The sequence below is a fragment of the Sturnus vulgaris genome, chromosome 16 (genome assembly GCF_052056855.1).
Source record: "Sturnus vulgaris isolate bStuVul1 chromosome 16, bStuVul1.hap1, whole genome shotgun sequence".
In the NCBI taxonomy this organism is placed as follows: domain Eukaryota; kingdom Metazoa; phylum Chordata; class Aves; order Passeriformes; family Sturnidae; genus Sturnus; species Sturnus vulgaris.
Window position 1 is genome coordinate 3,606,245 of NC_142258.1, and position 23,795 is coordinate 3,630,039.

At 46.3% G+C, this 23,795-nt stretch overlaps 1 protein-coding gene across 1 annotated transcript; it reads left to right on the forward strand.

Moving 5' to 3' along the window:
* Positions 1-11,994: 11,994 nt before the first annotated feature.
* On the forward strand, positions 11,995-23,356 carry LOC106849729 (cytochrome P450 3A29-like). Its single transcript, XM_014870526.2, has 13 exons — positions 11,995-12,155; positions 14,766-14,859; positions 15,373-15,425; positions 16,515-16,614; positions 17,156-17,269; positions 17,545-17,633; positions 18,573-18,721; positions 19,555-19,682; positions 20,341-20,425; positions 20,829-20,989; positions 21,414-21,640; positions 22,437-22,599; positions 22,743-23,356. Exons 1-13 carry the CDS (start codon positions 12,085-12,087, stop codon positions 22,824-22,826), a joined length of 1,518 nt encoding a protein of 505 aa, XP_014726012.1. The 5' UTR covers positions 11,995-12,084; the 3' UTR covers positions 22,827-23,356.
* Positions 23,357-23,795: the final 439 nt, after the last annotated feature.

Below are 23,795 nucleotides of genomic sequence, written 5' to 3' on the forward strand. Positions count from 1 at the left end.
ACTGCTTGTGACTGAGTAACACAGGAAATTAGGAGCAGCTCCACAGCTGTGGCTGCACAGGATGGGAGAGGAGATCTCTGGAGAGAGGCAGAAGCAAGAATTGGTGCTGGGGTGGTGGGTGCACGACACCCTGAGATGCATTTCCCAGCCCACTGAGCAAACTGTGGCTGTGGAGCCAGCAGGATTGAGAGGAAAGATGAGCCTTTACCCAAAAGCCTTGAGTTTATCCTTCATAAAGTCTTTCTTCCAAGTTTCAGAGCCTCGATAAAGTTGCACATGGTGTCACTGCTATTGCTCTTTGCTGACTGCAAGGTTTCATTCCCAGAGCACAAGATTTAATGCTGCACTATCTCCAGCCAGCATTTGTGTGCAGTGGCCAGTGTTTGTTCCCTCCAGAGTGCTTTCAAAATTCAGGGCTGACATCTCCCAGAAGCACTGGGGACTGTCTGTGTTTTCCCACTTTGTCTCATTCCCTAGGATGTTGTACCCTGGTTTGCACTAATTATGAGATGCCGATCCCATTATTACAGAGTAAAAATTGCCAAGTGCTGGAAAGAGCACAACAAAAGCTGGTGAATGGTAAGCTTGAAGTGAGGTGGAAATAATATCTGCTCTGTATGAGAGGCCTGGATTTGCTAATTGGACACGGCTAAGGTCAGTAAGGTGGAGTGAGGAGAACAAGACATCATGAGGGGGATGGAACTACCCTTCCTGATGAAGGGGCAGGCAGGAGATTTATGAGATAAATTGTGTCTCTGCACCTTCCAACCAGAAAACAGGACTCAGACACAGTGAGAGAGGAATCACAGCAAGCAAGAAACCTCATCTCCAAGTGTGGAGGTGGCACAGGAAGAAGTGGGGCAGCTGGAGAGATGTGTTTGCATTTGCAGTGGGGACGGATGGAAGCAGAGCAAAGGCAGGAGCTTTGCTGCCTTGTGAAGAGCCCCAGATTTCTTCCTCACCCCAGCCTGGGTGGCTGCCAAGACCCCACAAGTGCAAAAGCCCCTCCAGGCAACGTGACCTGCCCTGAGTGGGGACAGAGCTGGCAGCAGCCAACTTGTTTTCATTGTTACGTAGCATTTGGTCGCCCTATTTTGCTGCTTTCTCTTTGATGCAATGAGCCTGTGGGGAATAAAGCTCAGTGGGAGATTGCTTACGTGGTTTCTAACCCATTAGTTTCTTTTATTGGCTGTTGCCTCAAGAAAAGAAAAAAAAAAAGAAGAAGAAGAAGAAAATCAAGGAAAAGTAGTTCAAGGTGTGAAAAATTCACGTGGCAAGTTATTGGTTCTGTCCCCCTTGGCTCCAACCTCAGTCTTATCACCATGCTGTGCATTTATCTATTATTACACATAATGACAGGGCAATTCTAGCAAGTTCTATGCAAAAAGCCAGTCTGCTTCTCTCCCCTCCACAACGAGAAACTGTCCTGGCTTGAGCTCACATCGTTGGCATCTGATTTCAGCCTAGCAGGGTGTTTCAATTCCAATAAACATCTTGTTTTCATGTGAAAAGCTTCTTCAGCTACATTCTTTCCCGTCTTTTGTGGGCATCAAAGGCTCTGTGTAAAACTTTTTATTGATCACATAAATAGCAGCTCTGCTTTCCTACAGGCCCTGTCTCCACAAAGCGTTTTGATATCTGGAGAATGAGAGGTTCAATAGAAAACTGATTCCCTTGGCTTCCTGGGACTCTGAACACAGGGCTGCTGGTTCCTGCTCTCCTTGGCAGAGCTGGGTCTGGGGAGGAGAGTGAGGGAGCAGGGAGGGAAAGGTTTGTCTTGTTCTGGCTGTGTTAGAGGCAGTTTATACACAGGCACATTTTGTCTGCAACAAAGGCAGAAGTAAAGCTGCTGTGCAAAGAGCTGGGAGCAATCATTAAAGATTTAATTGGTCTGAAAGCTTCCTGAAGTACTAAGGAGAGACTTAAACCACACAACTTGGAGCAGGAAGCCTCCCAGGCTGGAGAGCACTGGTGGCTTTGCTGTTTTAGGGGTGTGTGGTGGGCAGTCACTTGCTCTGATGCCATGCTAAGGCATTCCCCAAGGATGGGATGGCTTGGCCCTAGCAGGGCATCCCAGGGCAGTGAGGAGCAGCTCCTGCACATCCTTGGAGAAGCTGTTCCACATATCACAAGCAGACACTGAGACCTCTGCCTGCCTTCCTGCAAGGCACTGCCCCAAAATCCAACACCCAGACAGATCCTGCCCATCCATGTCCTGGCTGTCAGGCCCATTGCACCGTCCCCTTTTGTGCAAATGAAATACAAAACCTCTTCAGCTGCAGCCATGCAGAGCTCACGGGGAAGAAGATTAATGGGAGCTACCAAAGAGCCTCATCAGTCCTTGTTCAGGAATCAGAAATCCCAATCGAAGCCTGCCGTGACTCATGGCTGTGTGCTGGCACAAATTCGACCTCGTTTGGATAACGAAGGGCACATCCTGTCTGGAACTGTCTCAGAAAACCTTGGTCACTCTGTGTTTATCACACCAGGCTGAAAGGGCGACGGGAACTTTGCTGACCTTGCTGCTTTCAGGTGGCAGAGTGTGACAGCCCCAGAGCCAGCTGGGCTGTGCCAGCGGCTTCTGAAAGAGCCACAACCACAGAGGCAGTGAGTGCCCAAAGCCCTCTGTGGCTGGAGGGGCCCAGCCCAGCCCAGCAGCCTGGGGCTGAGCCATCAGCAGCTGCCCTTGGCAGGTATAAAGGCTCCACTCCTCTCAGGTGCTGCGCTCTCAATTAATTTGAATAGTAATTACTTGAGATCCGCATGCCTTGGGGGAAGGGAGGGTTTGAGGTGTCTATGCTCAGCTCTTGGAGCCAAAGAATAGATTCATCTCTAACTCCTGAGGTGCCACCAGGTCCTCTGTGGTGACCCTCTGTTAGGCTCTCCTTGTCCATGGAGAGGAATTTCAAATACTGAAGTATTTGAAGGCTGGAATTGGGTGGCCAAGCCAAAACCTAAGACCCATTTCACCTCAAGTACCTAAACCTGAGTACTCAGAAAACCACTTCTCAAAGCCTGACCTACAAGAGGGAACAGTGGTGAGTTATGGAGTTTTTGGTTTGCTTTGCAATTAGAAATTTTGGGGATTTTCAATAGTTTTTCTTACAGGGAAAATCCTCTTGCAAACTCAAAAGGTGAAGCTTGTTCCCACACCAATGTTTCCCCTCCTCTGCTTCTCATACAACTGTATTTGTAGGTTGGTGATAATGAGAATTCTACTGCTATTGATTTAAAAAAAAACAAACATATATAACTTTGAAACACTGTAGATACTACATGGACTTTGGAACAAGATAAGAAGAGGTAATCACATTCACAGTATCTCTAGCCCGTTAATTAATCTGGACAACAATCTCTAGCTATATTCCTAGAGCAGACTGACAGCCTTTCCTGAATATTCTCATTTTCTATGCAAATGTGGAGATACTGGAGGTAATTCAGCACCCCACAGGGATCTAACTTCTGATACTTTATTTTTTTGAGAGAAAATTGTCATGGCCCTGTTTGTTTGAAACTGACTTCTGCACTTCTGTGGAATGGGCTGGAAAACAGAGAAATACAGGCTTGACTTCTGCTAAAATAGTGAACAGTCTCCCTTTCTCAGAACAACCTTAAGATGGAGCAAAACTGTCAAGCTGTAAGAATATACTGCAGAGGGAAAATAATAGAGATCAGAGGATGAGAGGGTTATAGCCCAGCTTCCCAGAGACCTGATTGTGGAAGAATTATCCCAGTGCATTTATTCTGGGGTTTGCAAAAGAGTCTGGAATCCCAATTCCCCCCATCATCTCCTGGGAATGACTCATGGAAGGTTTGGTGCTGGAGCCAAGCCCTGAGCTCTGGTGTGCACAGCCTGTGCTGCCTCACTCCTCACCCTTCCCTCTGGTGAAATCAATGGATTAAATGAGCACAAATGAGACTGGAGCTGGCTCCTTGTGCTGGGGTGAGGCAGTGAGGAAGCTGGCCCCGATACATCCATCTGAAGCCTGGTATTGAATCGCAGCTGACAGCTCCAATAATGATAATAGATGTGGCCAAAGCTGCCTCCTATTTGGAGGAGGCCAGGTTTCCCCTCGCTGCTCTCAGGCAGGCTCACCACGCTGCCAGCTGTCCTCTCCTGGGCATTCTGAGGGGTCCAAAAGCAAATCCTGCTCCTCACACTGCCAAAGCCCAGCAGGATGACAGACTATGGCCTGGCTACCCCACACAGTCAATCCCAATCCTCACTGGGGTTCTTTGCAGGAATCCCCCCGGGCTCAGAGCCTCGCCAGACCCCAGGATTCACCTTTAACTTCATCTAAAATTCCCTTGGCTTGGCCTAACGTGAGAAATGGAACCAGTGGGATGCCATAAACACATCCCACAAAGCTCTTGTCCAAGCAGAGGCTGCTGCTGCTGGTCCAGCCAGTTCCCAGCCCACAGAGCCAAGGACAAGTGCCAAGGACGCCGAGTGGATCCGGGGACACGGCGTGGACATGGCTATTTCTGAACTTGCAAAGCCAGGCTAAGCTAACCCAAAGCTCAGTGACACAAAATCAAGCCACATCAACATGAAAGGCCTCAAGAAATAAATAAAAAATCATGCAAAGAACTTCAAGCATCTGGACTTCATTATGGCATTATCCATGCACACATGCTGAAAATCCCTTCGGACGCTCGCCCCTGCAGCCAGCCATGCTGAGTTAGCTGTGCCCAGGCCCTGCAGTGGGGTTTAGCAAGGCTCAGGTTTTATCCCATATCCCAACCCCTGCTGAGCTGGGGTTGTGTCACTAAACAAGCTGGGTCAGGTAGCGACTGAATAGCTCAGGGATGTTTATAAAATAAAGGGAGATGAACCTTAAAGCAGAGGGCATGCCATGTGTTTGGGGAGCTAAGTCAGCAGGGAATAAATTGGGCTGCCTGCAGTAAGTGATGCTTCAGGGTGGAATAAAGCAGGGGAGCAGCTGGGACAGGTGTCTGTCCCTGCACGGGGTCCCCAGCACGTCCTGCTTCCCCGTGTTTATGCTGTGACAGGCAGCTCACCAGAGCAGCCTCAGGTTTATGGTGTGTACACATTATTAGTGCTTCACGAGTAAATAATGTCATATTTCATTGTTTATTGCTGAAAATGCACAGGAAAAGGCTAAAGCCTGAAAAGCACAAGGAAATAATTTATGTGGGAGGAATGAATTTCCCATCATGTCAAACCTCTGCCAGAATTTATCACGGTGCCCTTCAGTTTGGGTCGCTGTCCAACATTTTAAAGGTCTGCCTTTGTTATACACAGAGGCATGGGGAAGCTGAAGGTTATTGGGAAGAGTGGGAATTGCTGCTGGTGTTGGAGCAGGAGAGAAGAAAGCATAATGTGAAGGCTCCAAAAACCCTTCCCCCACTTAACATGGAAAATAAGGAGCAGTAACCACCAAGAACCATCCTGGCGAAGGGATGAAATGGCAGGAGGTTCAGCAGTGGCTCTTCTTGAAATGCATAAATCAGGATGGAGATGGACAAGGGCCACTGGCCAAACTGTTGGTAGTGATCAATATCTTAATTAATATCTTATTCCTGCTCTGAACTCAGCACTGGTGACTCAGGTCACAGGAATTTCTTGGGTGTATAAGGATTGCAAGGTGAGGCCACAAAACTTCAGAGAAAGGTTTTGAAGCTGCTTTCCCTATTGCTGCCTTTTCCTTGAGAACCTGCCACACTGCTGGGCAGGAGCATCAGCCTAAGGGAATGATTGTGTTTTAAAGCTACTATTTCTGTCCCTGCCATTTATATGTGTCTTGTCAGATTTGCACCTGAATCCATCTCCGAGGTGTCGGTACCAACCAGTGTGGAACTGCAGCCGGAGCGCTCTGGTGAGCACACGCCAAACTATTCTCCAAAATAAACTTCTCCCTCAATCAAAAGAACAGCTGGAACAGCCTGCTGTGGAAATAAACACCCAGAAGGTTTGGGGCTTTGGGGCTGGAGGTGCCCTCACCAGCCAAGCCAAGCATTTCTGATTACAGGCAAGGGATGTGGAGCTGGTGTGGATAAGTCAGAAGCCAGAGGGGCACAAAATGGCATCAAAGCACAGAAGGATCAAATAAAAGTCTCCTGCTCCTGAGAAACCAGATGCCCAGTTTCTTGGGACTGGTGGACATTTTTCTGGTGGGACTCATCCTCTCCCATGGTTCTATGAGGAATTTCCATGCTCAGGGAGGTGAGCATCACCACACATCCAGAGTCTGGTTAAACATTCAACCAGGCAAACTGCATGGGCACGTCAGGCTGAGAGGTTTTTACACCCAGACCTGAGATCACAACTTATGACATCCCAATGCACTTATTTGTGTGAGCCTCTGAGTTCAGATAAGCCAGTTCCAAGAAACCCTTGATCCAGGTCTGCGCTGCTGAGTACTTTAAACTCCTTTGACCCCTCAGAATCATTTCCAATCTGAAAAAATGATGATCCAACTTTTTTTATTTCTATTTTTTTAACAGACTATCTTAACACAAGTACAAAATACAAAAAGACTTACCACAGAGTGATGCAAACAACAAGCCTGTATTTTTCTCACGTAAGATGATTTTAGGGACTGCTTTTTAAAATAACAAAATGTCCCCAAACAAACAAACAAAAAACCACCCAATAAACCCAACCCGACTCTAGGCTGAAACTTTAGACCCTGAGAAACTCTGTTTAGAAAACTAAAGAGAAAAATAACATATCAGGATACACTGACATGTGATATGAAAATAATGCCAAGATAATCCTTTGCAGACTTTACAGATTGCTAGGAGCAGATCAGGTAGCTGATGGAGGGAGTGGCAATTTTGCAAACACACCTATTTAGGTGAAAAGCCTTAGAGCTCTTTCCATGAACCTCCATCTGTAACATCCCTGACATGGCACACTTTGGCACATCTTTGTCAGGAAAGCTGCCACATCTATCCCAGGCACCCAAGAGCCACTGCCCCAAATCAAGTGATGGAGGCAAGTAATCTGTGGTCTGAAAAACACCCTGAGAAAGGATTCTGGTTTCATTTATGACAAATACTGGAGTCTCACGATCCTTACTAAGTGTGTAACTCCAACCACAATGGAGCTGGACCTAATGAGCTAATGGGAGCAGGTCACCCTGTGGGAGCTGCAGCGTGGCAGGGACAGGAGTGGAGACATGACGTTATTGCTGCCTTGGGCACAATCTCAGGCACTGCTTTGCATAACAAAGTCCTTCACACCCCCGATGATTTGTCACCCTCTAAAAGATCCTGAATGAGTCAAGTTCCTGACTTCACCAGGCTGTGACATCCCAGTGCAGAACTGACACCCCAAAGCAGATTCTGACATCCCAAAGCAGATTCCGACATCCCAAAGCAGATTCTGACACCCCAAAGCAGATTCTGACACCCCAAAGCAGGACTCTGCTGGGCAATGACTTGTGCAGACACCTCTTGGGATGACTTTGCCAAAGTGATGGCACAACGAAGCACAACTCTCCTGCAGTTGCCCCATCAAAGCATCCCCCCCGAAAATATCCAGGAAAGAACATGATCTCCCCCTAGCACTGGAAATACATCTCACCTACATTTGCGTTTGTCCCTCACCTGTATTTGCTTTTGTCAGGGACTTTTGCTGCTGTTCCCTTGTGGGATGTAACCTTGTCTTTCATTGCTTTGTAGGTGCAAGGAGCCATGGGTGGAGCTGGCAGGGTATTTTGATATTTCTTAACTCATTCTAAAAGGCTAAAGAACCTCGAATAGGCTTTTGTATCGGATCGGGCAAAAGAATGCAGTGTTCAGAGTTAATTAGCCATCCAGATTTCATACAGCTTTTGTAGCTGTCATCTCTTGGAATGAAAAGAAATATAATGATATATTGCAAAGATTATGAAGGAAGATTGGGATATATCAGGGATATTACTTTAACTGAAAAAAACATCAGAAAAATGTCCTAGTTTCTGTGTAATTCCAAAGCTCAGTATATGGAACAAAACATCCAGGGGAATTAATTACGTTTTTCTTGAGGTTTTTGTGAGCTTTTTAAATCCCAAGGAAATCTATATGCAGGAGGAGATCAGTCATCTATACACAGAACTACATAAACTATCATTAGAGAACCCTCCAAATACATTCATTTTTTTTTTCCAGCAGTAGTGTATCAATATTTTCACCACAGAAAAAAAAAAAGAGTAACCTTCATTATGAAGCATTTTTCTGTAGGTAACTAAACCACTGTGTATCAGGGAAAATACAAATAGCTGCCTCCCCACATCTTCTGTGTAGAAAGTGAACTTCTTGCTCTGTAAGTTTAATGTATTACTCCCTCCTCCCACTAGCAGCTGCCTTATCTCTCCTCATTTTACATTATCTGAACTTTTTTTTCTTTCTTTTAACCCTATGAAGTAAAGACTCCTGAGCTTTCCAGGCCAGGATTGTGCTCGTTTCCAGCCTAGCAGTTACTCGTGGCTGGATTATTCCCATTTGTCTCTGTGCCAACATCATAATTTGATTCAATAGCTCTTCTACCTGGCATTTATTCTCATAGCAACCTCCTTCCAGCCCAGCTATCATTTAGTCAGACTAAACACACCAAGGGTTTTGGGGGCACCTCTCCAAGGGAGTGAAAAGTGCCCCCGATTTGCTGCATCCTCCCTTGACTGGACTCCAGCAAGTCACTGTGTTCTAGCACTGGACTAGCACAGAGACAAGATCTTATGGCCAGAACATAAAAATATATAATAGTGGACTTTGAACTGCAAAATCTTTGTTGTTGTTGTTTTTTTTTTCCTTCACTTCCTGGTTTGATTTATTCTGTGCATCCTTTCAATGCAGCTGCTCAGGAGTTGGAACTCTCTTGACATGTAACTGGCTGATAATATTAGCACTGGTGACTTCAAAAAATATGTTAGACACAGTTTACAGTGAAGGTCCTAAGATATTCCACTGGTTTGTTTCAGCTATTTGTCCTCTTGAAAAATGAGCCTGGGTTTTGTTTACACCTAATATTAAATGAAATGAATGTGGTTCGTTCAACCCAAGGTAATATTACTCTTAACTCTTCTTCCAGAATATCTTAAACTACTTACCAATACTGAAGCTAAATCCATGGCACTGCTTGCCAGTTTGGTGCTTCTCCAGGGCAGAAATCTGCCTTCTCCCTTCCATACAGAGATTAGCTGAGCCCTGCTGATTAGCAGCAGTTTTTATGATCTGTATCTAGAGACTTTAAAGTACTCCATAATGGCACAACTTCCCAGCAATATTTATACCCTCAATAGCACTGCAGAGTCTCTACTGTTCCAGCCCTGGAAATCTAAAATAAATTCCCCAAAGTATCTCAGGAGAACCTCCTTCACAATCCTACTCAAAAGTCAGTTAAACCTAAAGATTCAGACTTATCCAGCCTGGCCTTCCCTATACCCACGTAGTGCTTTTCATCAGGAACACAAAACGTTCCCTACTGGGGCTTTTTCCTTCCCCCAACAGCTCTTTCTCTTCTGAACTTCTTGTTCCTCTCCACACCTGTGCCCTAGTCATAATTGCTATTCCACAGTGTCCTTCCCACCCTACATCCTTTGGTTTCATAGCTTGTGAAAGAAATACATGTTCCTCTATTTTTCTGCCCAGCTCCCAGTCATTATTCCACAAAAATCCTTCCTACTCCTCACACCTTATTCACAGCCTGGATTTGCTGCACTCCCTTCGTTAAGCTGCACACAACAACGTGTTGTTATTTTGCTGTCCTGAAAGCCATTAATCCATTAATCTGAGCTTCTTAGGGGCATTAGAAATGGGAAAGCAGCTCAGTTCTCTTCTGATTTTGCTGCAAGTTTTTGGCTTTTTAACCTCTCAGCCTGTGACCATGCTGGAAACTCAGTGACAACAGCCTAAATGTCAAGGGGTGAGTGTTGTATGTGTCATTGTCACCTCTGAATGGGACTTGGGGTGCCACCAGCAGGGTGTTCCCACAGCTACAATTGGGGATTGCACCTTCTCACGCCCCTGAGCACTCTGCCTCTGCTCCAGACACCTGGAGGGCTCCCCCAGACCCATGGTGGGATGCAGTGGATGCCAAAATGTCCAGGAGAAGCAGAGGATGGCCGTAAAAGCCTGTGGTGGTGAGGACTAAGATGTCATAAAGGACTTGGAAGGGGGAAGGAACTGTAGGAAGGAACTGAAGCTGCACCCCTGAGCAGCTTTGGGGGCAGCACAGGTGGGGGTTTACAGTTTTAACAGAGTGCACATCTGGGCATAAACTGCCTCTGAGCTGGGCTTATGTGTGAAAATCATTCTTTCCCAGGTCAATGGGAAACTGTTTTTCCTTTGGCATGGATTAATCACTCAGGTTTTTTTTTCTGTTTATTCACCAGCTTTAAGGGGATGGTGGGGCTGTGTTGTCTGTTTGAAGTTGATAGGCACAGCCCATTTGGGAGATCATCAGGTCACCATGCAAAACCACAGCAAGACTTTGCATCTCTGGTTTTTCATACTAATTTTCCCAGAGATTCTAATTACCCCTAAAAATGACCCAAAGAGGGCAAAGATTGAGGCTTATTTTTACTGAGGATGGAGAGCCCTACAACAATCCTATTTCCTGAATAAAGTGCATTAACCTGTTTCTCAACACAGTGAGTTGGGAACATTCTGCTGTCCAGTAAACTCAAATTTCAAGGCTATGTCAAAATAGGCAAAGATGAACCCTGGAGCACCAATCACTGCTGTGACCAGTTCCTGAAGGGGAAAGCACCTCTTGAACCACATGCTCTTGCAACATCTCTGAATCAAGGAAGGCAAGACCCAGCACAGGCTTGGAGAGCCGTGTCATGAACTTGCCTGTTCACGTCAAACTAAAGCAAACTGTTTTTATTACAAAATAAATCGAAAACTCATCTGACCCCAAAAGTCAGAGCAAAGGCTGGGCAAAGGTGAAATGAGATATGAATGCTGAGGTAAGGCAGGTGATGCTCCTTGGAATGTGGACTGAGATCCACTGCTCAGCCAGGGCAGCATCAGTCACAGCCACATCCTTGCCCACACAAAGCTTCTGATGTGCCAAAAAATTAAAACACCCACCAACTTGCCTCCAGTGCAGACAGCAAACTCCCTTCTGCAGACAGTAGCTCTGCTAGTATCAAGGGAATTGCTCATTTTAGAATTCTGAACAAAGCCCTAAAATTGCTGTAGTGCACATCTATGCAAACCATAGAACTTCCTGCCCTGGCTTGATCCCCGCTAACAAACACCATCCAAAGAGCTCAGTTTTCTCCACACCATAATCTCCTCTCAGCACATCCACACCTGCTCCTGCTTTTCAGCACCATCCTTACAGGAAAGCCTGTACAAAACTTGTGTTTTGCCTTTTCTTCTGCCTTTTCCCCAGCTGCTGCAGAAGAGTGGACACGAGTTTTATTCACGAGCCATGAGTGGTGCTTTGGAAAGGGTGGCACTTGAACAGCTTACAGTTGAGGAGTGACAGTATTTCTCTTACGAAACACCTGGCCACAGACCAGGAAACAAGGTGGACTGGACTTCTACAGCCTTCAGAGGGGACAAATTCCTGCCTTAGTTAGAAACTGATCCACTATGGGCAGTGCTTGCACTTCACAACACGGAAACAGAGATATTTCAAACAAAAAAAAACACTGTCAAAGTTGATTCATCTGCCAGAAAAGCTCTTGTCATACAATATAGGAATAACCTTTTCCCTTCTCTTTGTGTTTTGTAAACCAACCCTGACACCTGCTTTGGGATTTACCTTTTCATTGTAACCTGGTTTTATTTAGTCTGGTGTAGGAGCCCAGGGGATGAGCCAATGGGAAGGCAGTTATTACTTACAACAGAGAAACCAGCTGAAATGTTTGGCAACACATGCATTATATAACCTGAACCTTAGACAGTTCAGTGAGGCACTTGTCTATCACATGAATGGTGTTTTTCAGATTAGCAGGCTCTTCTACCTTTGCTTTTCACTCCTCCTCCTTTGTGACAGAAGGAGGGCCCCTAAATCATATGACTGGATATAAAAGACTGCACAGTGTGAAACACTCCTGTTTCCCACAGAAGTGGGACAAGTACATCAAGGCAGAACTCAGAGCCAATCAGAGAAGAACTGAAATGAACCTTCTGCCTTTTTTCTCTACAGAAACATGGACCCTAATACTTCTTTTCGTGGTCCTCCTGCTAGTGTGAGTAAAACATTCTTTATTAATTCTCTGCTCCTGCAATTTTTCTCTTCTTGCCATTGCTCACTTTCACACAACTAACCTGCTGAAGAGTAGGTGTGATTTCCAGTTTTCCAGCATCTAACCAGGTTCTGGGATGTAGCCCCAGAGAAGACAGAGAAATCTAAAGACTGTACAGGTGTGTGATCTTGCTCCAAGGTTTGCAGTGTTCCATCCAGTTAGGAGATTGCTGCTAAGCATCAAAAGAATAATTGAATAATAACGATGCCAGGTACTGGTTACCATCAGGCTGCTGGTTTCAGTCAGGGTCCTGATCCATCAGGTTATTTTTTACAGACATCCAGCTGTGCCTCCCTGGCTGAGGCTGCTCTGCAGGCAAGCCAGCAGAAGATGACCCTGCTGCACAGGGGGAGAGCAGCAGAAAGGCACCAGGAAAAGAATATTTGTAGGATCAATTTTTACTCCTTCTGATTTTTTTCTGTGGTACCCAGCTAAGATTCTCCTCAGGGGCACCTGGACCAGGAGGGATCCTTTGCAGAGGTTTGATTTCCATCCCCTGTCCCTCCTCTCAGCCACCCATACTGGGGGAAGGAGTGGAGCACAGAGCAATATCAGCCACCTGCTCCTGGATTTCCAGACAAAATCCCACAGCAGAAATGTACCCCCAGTGCTTCAGGGGAGCCCTGCTAGTGAGGAAATGCTGTCCTTGGCTTTGCTGGTGCCATCCAGCACTGCAGCAGAGTGGGGCTGGTTAAAAACCCCTTTGCTGGGACAGTGTCTCCTCCTGCCAGCGAGGCTGCCCTGACAAACTGGGCAGTGCTGACAAGCCCTGGGGCAGAGGCAGAGCCTTGCCAGCCACAAACCCCAACGATTGATGTGGTGCACACCAGCATGGCCCATTTGTCTGCCCTGGCAATGCTCCAGCCACAGCAGCTCGGCAAGATCAGAAAGTTTTAGCCATATTTTTCAAATCTGTTCCTGTGATTTGGATCATTCAAAAAGCCTGTTTGGGGCTGACTCTTACAAAAAAACAAAACCAAAGAAGCCACCCTCAATCTTAACCCAAATTCTCATATTTCAGTTACTCTGTGGCTGTCTAAGATTGCTGGGTACCAGACTTGCACCTCCTGCAGGCACCTGTAATTCTGCTGTGGCAAAAGGGATCTTTGTGCTCTCATATCAGAGCTAAAATAGAAATTTCACTGCCTATTGACATGGAGAGGTTGTTTAGATGCTTCTTGTCCGCATGGGCCAACACTGTTCCAGTTCACACAAGAGGGAATATCAGGCATTTCTGGTTCACACCCATGGTAGGAAGAAGTAATGGTTAATCTTTGGCTTTACACTGAATGGTCCTTTTCAGTCTGCAGAAAGCCCTGACACGTTTTAGTTGTAGGAGTGTTAGAATACATTTTCCTGGCCATGTTTCAAGTGGTTTAAGCCTGTTTTCCTACAGTATTTCTGGGCTTTGTAACCAGCCCAGCCTGACATTTCCTGGTCCTCCCATAGCCCTGGCTACCTACAAACATTATAAATGAGAATCCACAAACATAGTACTGAATTAACCTTTGACAAAAAAAGATTAAACATTGACAAACTGAGTTCTGTAAAACCTTTTCTTCACCTGAATACACCCAGCTCCCCATTTTTCACTGGTCCTGCTTGGACCATAAGGTAAGATCTGCTTTTTGTTTGCTCTGGCAGAAGCTGTGCTGGGGGGGGACTGATCTCACTTGAGGTCCCCAGAATTTTCAAAAGCCTTGCTAATTGTAAGGGAGACCCTCCCTAAATCTCAGCCTAGATTTTGTCTTTTCAAATAATCATCCCTAAGATCCTGCTTGAGCAGCTGCTGCCTCGTGGCCTGAAGAGGATCTCTGATAACATAAACCCTCCCTGCCAAACCTTCCCTGTTTTACATCCCTTTTGCAACGAACTGCTCACTTGGGAAGCTGCAGCAACTAACTAAAACCAAATATTTTGAGGAGCTCTTTCAACACAGCCAAAGATGAGCTTCAAAGGGCTGCAGCCCAGGCCCTTGTTGAGAAAGAGAAAGCCCCGAGGTAGAAGAAATAACTTCAGAGCTGCCAGGAAGGGTGCTTCAGAGGAGAGAAATCTGCAAGGCTGTCAATAAAATCTAAAGAGAAAACCATCAAGACAAGGCTTCTACCGAGCTAATGCTGGACTAAGGGAGAGAGAACAATAAGTGAAATTGAAGTACAGTTTGACAAAAGCCTGTTTGGGACATAATTTCTGGCATTGCTTTGATTTCTCTTCAATAAACACATGTAAGCTCTGTTTTCTGCCTCTCCTTTGGTAGGCAATGAGCTCCTCTCAGGACTTTTGCTAAAGATTTCAAGATGCTGTCTGTACAGGAGCTCTGGTGGAAACAATTGCTTTCTCACCAAAAGGATCCCTCTGAAGCTCTGTGTGAGCCTTACCATGGTTATCAAGTAGTTTTTTTACAGGGCAATTTTCACTCAAACTGCTTTTTTCCCCCCTCTTGGATCAACCTTCTCTCCCCTCCTTTCCCAAGGGATGCTGCTGCAGTCTCCAGCTTTAGGAGAACTCCCCAATGCCCAGGGATGTAACTCTGCTGTGTTTTCTGTCCCACAGATACGGGACCTGGCCGTTTGGTTTGTTCAAGAAGCTGGGCATTCCCGGGCCAAGACCTCTGCCTTTCTTTGGGACGTGCCTGGAATATCGCAAAGTGAGTGCCCGGAGCCCTCCTGGCTGCAGCTGAGCAGACACACGGTGATGATAAGTTATACCTTATCTGCAAATGCCAGCTCCTCTGTCACACAGAGCTTGTGCAAAGGCCAGGGTGGGAGGAGGCTCAGCAGCCCAGACCAAGGGGCAACCCCAAAGGGATACTCCTGATTTCCAGCTGCCCTTTGCCAGCAGCTCGCTCAAAGCACAGGGAACATTTATGCTTCATCATGGCTTTGGAGGGAAGGAACAGTCACAAAGCATCTCTGAATATCAGTTTAGAGCTATTCCCCCCACCCACCATCTCCAGCATCATCCCCTCCACTGCATCCTCTCTCAGAGAATTCAGCACCAACACTGCCAGAGCTCAAAGAGCATTTGGACATTAGTCTCAGACACGTGGTGGGGTTTTTGGGGCTGCCCTGTGCAGGGCCAGGGGTTGGACTTGGATGGTCCTTGTGGGTCTCTTTCAATCCAGGATAGTCCATGACAACTTTTAAATTGCTTTCCACAGGGTTTCCTGGAATTTGACAATGAATGTTTCAAGAAGTACGGAAAGATTTGGGGGTGAGTATGAACCACTGATTTCTTCTGAGAGTAAAACTAGAATCTATGCAAAGGGCAGAAAATATTAATTTGGAAAGCTCTCTTTTCTCCACCTGCAGCCCTGACAGTGCCAACAGGATGAGAACAGCAGTGACAGGGTGCTGCTGGTGGCTTACATTGGAGCCTGGTGATGCAGAGCTCTGTCACTGCCACATCATGCAGAAACTATTTTGACCAGGGCTGTGAAAAGCAGTTTAAATGTGGTAACAAAAGGCCCTCACCTGCCCCTTACAAAATCACCAGCAGAACTATTTACTTAAGCAGAATCTAGAACTGGGAGGTTGGGTTCCTCTGGTTTACCAACAGCAGAGGAATGTGAGTGACTCCCTTTGGAGCTGATCCAAAGACTTCCGTGCTGCTGATCCCCACCTGCTGCAGTTATAGCTGTTCTGTTCTAGACACCTCCTCCCATAGCTTTTATCACTGTTGTTATAGCTTAGGCTGCAACCTTGCATATCCTGTATGATGCTTCCACTGGTCCCTACAGCAGCTTTAAAAAATGGAGTCTGGAAAATGTATCTTTACACAAACGGGTAGAGAGCACAAATCAGTTTAATCTACATCTGTTCCAGGAAAGCATTCAGAACTCGCAGCTTTAAAAGACAAAAACAAGGACTGAGTTTCATCTCCAAGGATGTCTCAGTGCTGTCAGCCCAAGTCTCCAGACACCCAACTCAAGAGCCTGAAAGGGGTCGAACAAGTTTCCTTCTAATACTGTAATGTGTTTAAGTGCCTGGAAAAACACAGAGCCAGGGGAGGAAGTGAAGACGCTTCATTTAGTATCTGGTCCTTTGAGCAACTGAGCCCTGCTCATTTCCCAGTGAATTTGGAAGGTGTTTACCCCCTTTATCATTTACAAAATGAGATGGGAAAAGGTCTGGGAGTCCTTTTCCATCTCTACTTTCTGCATTTCTGTATTCAGAAAGCAGAGCAACAAGGCTGGTGAGGGAAGAGCATTTGTTCAACACATTTTGTCTCGTGGGCATCAGCCAAGCCTTACACTTCAATTATCTGGGGTTATTTACCTGCCTCCTCTTGTCCCCCCACCAGGATTTACGATGGCAGACAACCCACACTGGCTGTCACAGACCCCCAGATCATCAAATCTGTGCTGGTTAAGGACTGTTACACCGTCTTCACCAACCGCAGGGTAAGAGCAGAAGTGATCTACCACGGAGTGCAGGAAAAGTGCAGGAGGAGACAGGAATGCCAGGAATCCTTTGGGAACGAGTGGCTGCACTATGGGGATTGCTGAACACGACCACTGCATGTCACTGTTCCCCTGCCTTACAGCCTGGACTGCTCACACGGGCTGGCAGAGGGAGCAGAGCCAGTCTGTTCTCACTCCTATCTCTGTATTAACGTGTTTATGGATGGACTGGGATACGTGTGAGCCTGCAGGAATCTGTAAGGATGCACATGTGCCACCAGCTGGGATGCAGGGATGGGCCATGGTGGGCACACACAGGCATGCAGGTGCTGGGCTTCCTGCTCTGGGGCTGGGAATGGCATCTCACAGCTGCTTTAGTGTAGGAAAGGGGATTATTTATGGATGTGTGCCTTGAGAGAGAGGCTGTTGCCAGCAGCAGTGCCCCTGGAAGAGCCTGGGCAGGGCTTGCATGCCACATTCCCAGCCCTGCAAGGAGGCTGCTCTCCTCTGTGGGGTTAACAGCTCCTCTTCTCCCCTGCAGCGCACGGATCTGGTCGGGGTGCTGAAAAATGCTGTCTCATTAGCTGAAGATGAACATTGGAAAAGGCTCCGTACTGTGCTCTCCCCAACCTTCACCAGTGGGAAACTAAAGGAGGTAAACCAGAGGGGGCAAGTACAGACTAAATCAGAGTCAGTAGACAGTGTTTTCAGGCTGAGATTATCACAGGGGTCTGATTTCTTTAGTCAGAGCCCAACAACTAAGCTGGCCTGTTTAATTTATGCCTAACTGAAACTGAAAATTCTTAAAATAAAATCTGAGCAGAGAGATCTTATTTGTAAATATTCATGAAACTCCCTGTAGTCTTCATGAGCCTGTGTAAAGGAGTAAAATGTACTGTACTGAAGTGACCATGCCTGGTTTTGTTACAGATGTTCCCTATAATGAAGCACTATGGGGAAGTTTTGGTGAAGAATGTTCAAAAACAAGTGAAAGAGGACAGCTCAATAGCTGTAAAGGAGTAAGTAGCTGCTAAGAGCAGCAGGCAGAGCAAACCTTGTTAAAAGTGCTGTGGTTCATTGGCTACCAGCAATGCAGATCCTTCCCTGGGTCAGCCAGGGCTCTGAATGGAGGAATGGGACTTGCTGAAAGCCTGACTGGAAATTTAAAAGGGGAAAATTTAATTTGGATGTTAGGAAAAATTCCCAGAGGTAGATAGGAAGAAAAATGCTCCAGCACAACTTTGTGAATCCACAGATGCAAGATAACCCCAAGACTGGCAGGAAAACCCAGCTTTTCCTGCATAACCTCAGGATCTTCCCCAGGACAGGGAGGTTGCTGACCTCTCTGTCCCACACAGAACTGTGGGATGCTCATCCCTCACATGCCCCATTGCTGGGGGACTGAGGCTGTGGAGTGGCCCTGAGTGTTTTTGCCTCATCTGTGCCCTCCATACGGGCTCTGTGTATTGCACCCCCAGTTTCAAAGCAAAAAATTCAGCAGGGGCAGCTGCACACCAGGAACCACAACCCAGCAAAAGTCCCCTTGAACCAAAACCCTGCAAGGGGAGGGCTTGGACAGCTTGAACAGGGGCTGGGTGGAACTAGAGCACTCCCAGGGCTTGTTTGAGGCAAGGTGTGCTGGACCCCTCCTCAAGAGTTTACCATGCTAAATTCCACATGCTGTCCTTCCACTAACCCATTCCATGTTGCTGTAAAATCTTTGGAAAAGCTGTCTAAATTCAAAACTCATGCAGGCTGGAAACAAAAGCTCTCTAAAAATCCATCCCCTTCTCTCTAAGTGCTGTTCAGTAACACATATCCAATTTTCTTCTCAAACAGGAGGCAGGAGGTCTTATGAGACTTCATATTTGAATAAATTCACATAGACATGAGAAAAAAATACATTCACTCAGTCCAAATATTTAACCACAGTCTATTTTTTTCTCTCCTTCCCTCAGCATCTTTGGGAGTTATGGCCTGGACGTGGTCACCAGCACTTCCTTTGGTGTGAACATTGACTCCATGAACAACCCCAAGGACCCCTTTGTCAGAGAGATGAAGAAACTCGTCAAGTTTGACTTTTTTGACCCAGTCTTCATCTTGTCATGTAAGTTACTCCAGGTTTTGCTTGGATGACTTTCCTTGCTAGGAATGAAGCCCTACTGGCCCTTGTCTCATCATTTCCTCATTGTGAGCTTTGTGCCAAAACCCTGGGGGCAAGATGGGTAAAAGCTTCCTCCAAAACTACCACAGTGCAGGAAACTTTTATGAACCACCCAGAAATATCCAATTAAGTGCTGGGAAATTATTTGAAGATTGAAAAGCAAGTGAGGCTTGAGGAGAGCTCTCCTATCTGAAATGCATTTTCTGGAAGAGAGTGGGGAGTGTAAATAGATGCAATTTCCTCCAGTGCAATAGCTTAGCAGCAATGGACCTTAAATTAAGGTTAGATATCTTGCTGGGTTAGAAACCCAGGGAAAGTTTGGATCTGTTCATAGAGGAGGTTCTGGCACTGTAGATTTCATGAATCTATACAGAATATCAAGATCCAGTTTCTATCTAAGGGACTTGAAAATGTTGGCAAGGCAGTGAACAGCTCAGCCTGAACAAAGAACTCACAATTTTCAATATTTCTCTTCTGAGCCACATGCTTGTTGTGTCCAGAAGTAACCTGTCCTTAGAAACAGAGCCTTAGAAATAGGAGGGGGAATATGCCTTGGTCCTCTCTTAAATGAATGATTATACCCAGCTTGGTTGTGCCCATTTGGCACAAAAACTATTCTAAGAGAATGAAACAGAGGGAAAAAAAGGCAAAGTCCGTACTTTTCTCAGGTAAAGAAGTTAAAAAATGGGAATTATTTCCCAGTAGCATCCACAGCTATCTGATATGAAGAAGAGCTTATTTACAGAGTTCAATTTAATTCTTTATTTGCTTTTCAGTTGTTTTCCCATTCCTTATTCCTGTCATGGCCAAGATGAATGTGAACCTCTTCCCCAAAGATGCTGTAGATTTTTTCATGAGATCCGTTACCAAAATTAAGCAGGAACGTGAAAAGGAGCCTCACAAGGTGAGTGGGAATTTGAGAGCAATTGTGGCAGAAAGTACATTGAAGTGAGATATAATTAGGGTGATGATATCAAAGGTGAAGCCAAAGTACAATGACTCAACAAAACCCCGAGCCTACTCAAGTGTAAACACTTCATTTTAATACTGTCAGAAAAGCCCCACCTGACCCGTCCTGGCAGAGAATCAGGGGGACTTTGTACATCCGTGATCTGAAGCCAAATCCAGATAAAGGCTCAGCAGAATTGGACTAAGCTTCAGTGTGCAGCACTTGTAATGAGAGAGTGAGAGACTCCCTGAAGAAGATTAGGCAGAGGATGAGAGAGTGCAGAGTAAGCAGCACACGAGCAGCAAAACCACCTTTAGGGTTGTGCCTTCCCCTCTCGCTTTTCAAAAACTGCAGCTGTTTCCTGACAAAATTCTGCCTTTTAGAGTTTGGATCCCTTTCCCCAAATTCCCTCAAGACACTGCTCTCTCACCCAATGGCTCAATGGATAGGACAGATAAGTTTCCAAAATAAAAAGCAAGCGTTATGTTCTTCAGTAAGGAAATTGTGTGCATTTTGGGGATGCTCTCAGTCTTAGACTGCTTAGGCTGTGAAATCTGCTTATCTGAGGATAAGGGACCTGTCACCAAAGAGACTCTCCTGCTTTCCCTCTCAGGGCAGGGTAGATTTCCTGCAGCTGATGATCGAATCCCAGCGTGCAGACAGCCAGGGGAACAAGGAAGCAAATCACTCGTATAAAGGTAACAACATATATATATATATATATATATATATATAAAGGTAACATCATATAAAGGAAACAACACCCAAATCCTCATCATGGGCAGGGGGCGGTGGGAGTCAGGAGAATATGGGGAGGTGCTTGTGTCACCATCATCATCACTGACCAGCTCCAGACAGAACTCTGTCCCCTGGTGCCAGCACCAGGGCTAAGATCCCTGTCCAGGGAGCAGGACTGCCATGCCAGTTATTTATACGTAGGAAATCACCTGCCTCCTCTATAAAATGGATTTTTCCAGGCGGGTGGAGCAGTTATAAGTGTTATCAGAAAACAACTGCAACAAACCTGCCTTGACAGCACCTGCTGCTGCCTGGTCCTTGCTGACACCATCAACCCACACTGCTGTTCTCATCTCCCCACAGCCCTGACTGACACAGAAGTCCTGGCCCAGGCATTCATCTTTATCTTTGCTGGGTATGAGCCCACCAGCAACAGCCTGGGTTACCTGGCCTACGAGCTGGCCGTGCACCCTGATGTGCAGGAAAAGCTGCTGCAGGAGATCGACACAATCCTGCCCAACAAGGTAAGGGGGACCCTGAGTGATGGGGAGGACTCTGACCCTCCTGCTTCAGTCAAGGGCAAGGAGAAATCTTCAGCTCCTAAACACCATGGATTTTCCAAGAACTCTGGGAGACACACACTGAGACAACTCAGCCCTGCAGTGATTTTCTTTTGGCAGCTGGAACCTTCCAGCCACCCCACTGCTCAAACCTGTTTGCCACCCTCTGCACCCTTGCACAAGAGCATGTGGATTCCCAGGCATTTTCATAACTCACGGGTGGAAAAACAAAACCCATCTCTTAATTTCTACCTTGCATTTTGTTCTTTAGCAAGTCTGAGTCAAATTTGGGGCAGTGGGGGTTGGGGACAGTCTGGATCCCACAGTCATTTTAGGACAATCCTGTTCTGATGCCAACATACCTGGTCACCTTCCTGCTGCCCTGCAGGCTCCTCTCACGTATGAAGCACTCACAAAAATGGAATATCTTGACATGACACTGAACGAGAGCTTACGGCTGTATCCCCTGGGGGGGAGGATTGAGAGAACCTGCAAGAAGGACGTGGAGATCAATGGAGTGACCATTCCCAAAGGAGTCGTGGTCACAATCCCACCCTACGTCCTGCACCGTGACCCCGACTACTGGCCCGACCCAGATGAGTTCAGGCCAGAAAGGTACAAAAAGCATTAATGAAAGGGAAGAAATATCACACTCCTTTTTCCTCAGTAATTAAGCATTAATCTCTGATTAGCTTCCTAATGCTGTTCTTCCTATCTTTTTACAAACAATACAGATGAGAAATTGCAGGCTCATGGGAATGTCATTTTAAGAAGAAAATGAGCTTTGTGCTTAAAGCAGGGTTTCAAACAACATAATCTTATTGGGAGAATACCACTGATACCTCCCAGGATCTTGTACCCAGTTTTTAAGCTTCCTGAGAGGGGGCAAATGTAGAGGTTTTGCAACTGCTGGCCATGCTCACTATAATCCTCCTTGTTGAACCTGTTCCCTTCATACAAGCTTCTGCTAAATGTGCCTAAAGACTCGATCATTCCAGAATTGCCTTCCCTCCTTGTTTTCAAGGATAACCTTCCCTAGCTGGTTATTTTTGTAACTGATATCTGCTTCTCATTCCCAGAGAAACTGAAGCCATTGGCTGCTCCTAACCAAAACAACTTCTGGTTCTTCCCTCTCTAAATTCCACAGCCAGGAAATATCTATCACTGTGGGACAGGATAGTGTCTGGATTTTCACCTTGCTTCCAACTTCTACTGATCTGGATAGGCAGAATTAAAATCAAACCCTCAAGTGGGGCCCCACCCTGTCCTGGGCAAGGGCTGGGCCACAGCAGTTGATTTCTGAGACACCTTAGGAAAAACCCAAACCAGGCTCTGCAGGGCACCAGAGAGAGACCCCTGGATAAATAAGTAGGGTTTATGGTTTCATTTCTTTTCCCCAACCATCATCCAGGTTCAGTAAGGCGAACAAGGATTCCATAGACCCCTACACGTACCTGCCCTTTGGGGCTGGTCCCAGGAACTGCATTGGGATGAGGTTTGCTCTCCTGACTGTGAAAGTTGCCATCGCCTCCCTGCTGCAGCATTTCACCTTCCAGACCTGCAAAGAGACTCAGGTGAGGAGCAGGTGGAGGCTCGAGGCTGGCACAGGGGGAACAAGAGCCAACACCAGACCCTGTGGATCCAGCCATGCCTAAACCTTTCATCTCTGCATGTTTAACTTACCCATCTCCACCTGTTTTCCCTCTCTTTCTTGCAGATCCCAATTAAGCTGAGCTCAGTGGGGCTCTTAACACCAGAGAAGCCAATTGTTCTGAAGTTGGTGCCCCGGACCAGAACTTGAGCCCACCAAGAACTGAAACCTCAGTGCCCCAGCATCCAGGGACTGCCGTGCTCACAAAGGGATCACACATCACAGGAACTCTCTCCTGCACATGCAGACACTGAAAAGCAGCTCCAGTTAATTCTGGAAGCAACTTCTACATATTTACTAATAAACATAGCTGTCAGAAATGTGACATGGATCACTGGGCAGTGACAGTACACAGTCCCCTTAATTTTGATTGCAAAACCAGAAGTAAATCCAAATGAGAAGCTGATCATTCACTTCTAAGGGAACTTCTCCATCTGGAGGGAAGGAATTACTGCCACATCCAAGAAAAACAAGGTGTGATGGAAATTCCAAATGCTAGACCTCACCAGGCAGGGCCGGGTGCTATTCTTCTGGGTGTATTGATGCTTGAAATTTCATGTGTTCTAATTGAGACAACTGGTGTGAGACTACACATCCTAGTTACCAACCCTCTCCTGTGCCATGTGTTAATTAAACTAAAATGTGTACAAATACTGTCATTAAAAATGTTTGAGAGCTGCTCTGTGTTGTGTATAGAGGCTGATCACTTCCTATTTAAAACCCATATTCAGCCTCAACCCTTGAAATCATCCATGTACATTGCTTTCCACTTAATTTAATGAATCTGATCCTTCATTTAACGCCATCAAACCCTCCCATTTGTACAGCATTTTACAAACACTCCAGCTCCCACCTCTTACTTTGATTAAGAGGTTGCCTTCAGTTCATCACTGGCCAACCCTTTCCCATGCTGGAGAGGCAGAGGATGGATTAGAGAGAGCAGCAGCTCCCAGGAGGAGAGGACAGCCCTGCAGGAGGACCAGTGCTCCTGGAGGAAAGGTCTGCACACAGCCTGGAGCTGAGCCTGTCCTCCCAGAGCCACGGATGGGGTTTAGTCTTTGCTTGTGGTGGGGTTTGAGCTGCTCCTGTCATCACCAGGATGCTGTGACCCAATGGCTC

What these genes read in the sequence shown, in the direction of transcription:
- LOC106849729 (XM_014870526.2), top strand. Translation starts at nt 12,085, where the DNA reads ATGAACCTTCTGCCTTTTTTCTCTACAGAAACATGGACCCTAATACTT. An exon ending in TTCGTGGTCCTCCTGCTAGT is followed by an intron (nt 12,156 to 14,765) that starts GTGAGTAAAACA and finishes TCTGTCCCACAG; the next exon opens with ATACGGGACCTGGCCGTTTG. An exon ending in AGCAAATCACTCGTATAAAG is followed by an intron (nt 20,426 to 20,828) that starts GTAACAACATAT and finishes ATCTCCCCACAG; the next exon opens with CCCTGACTGACACAGAAGTC.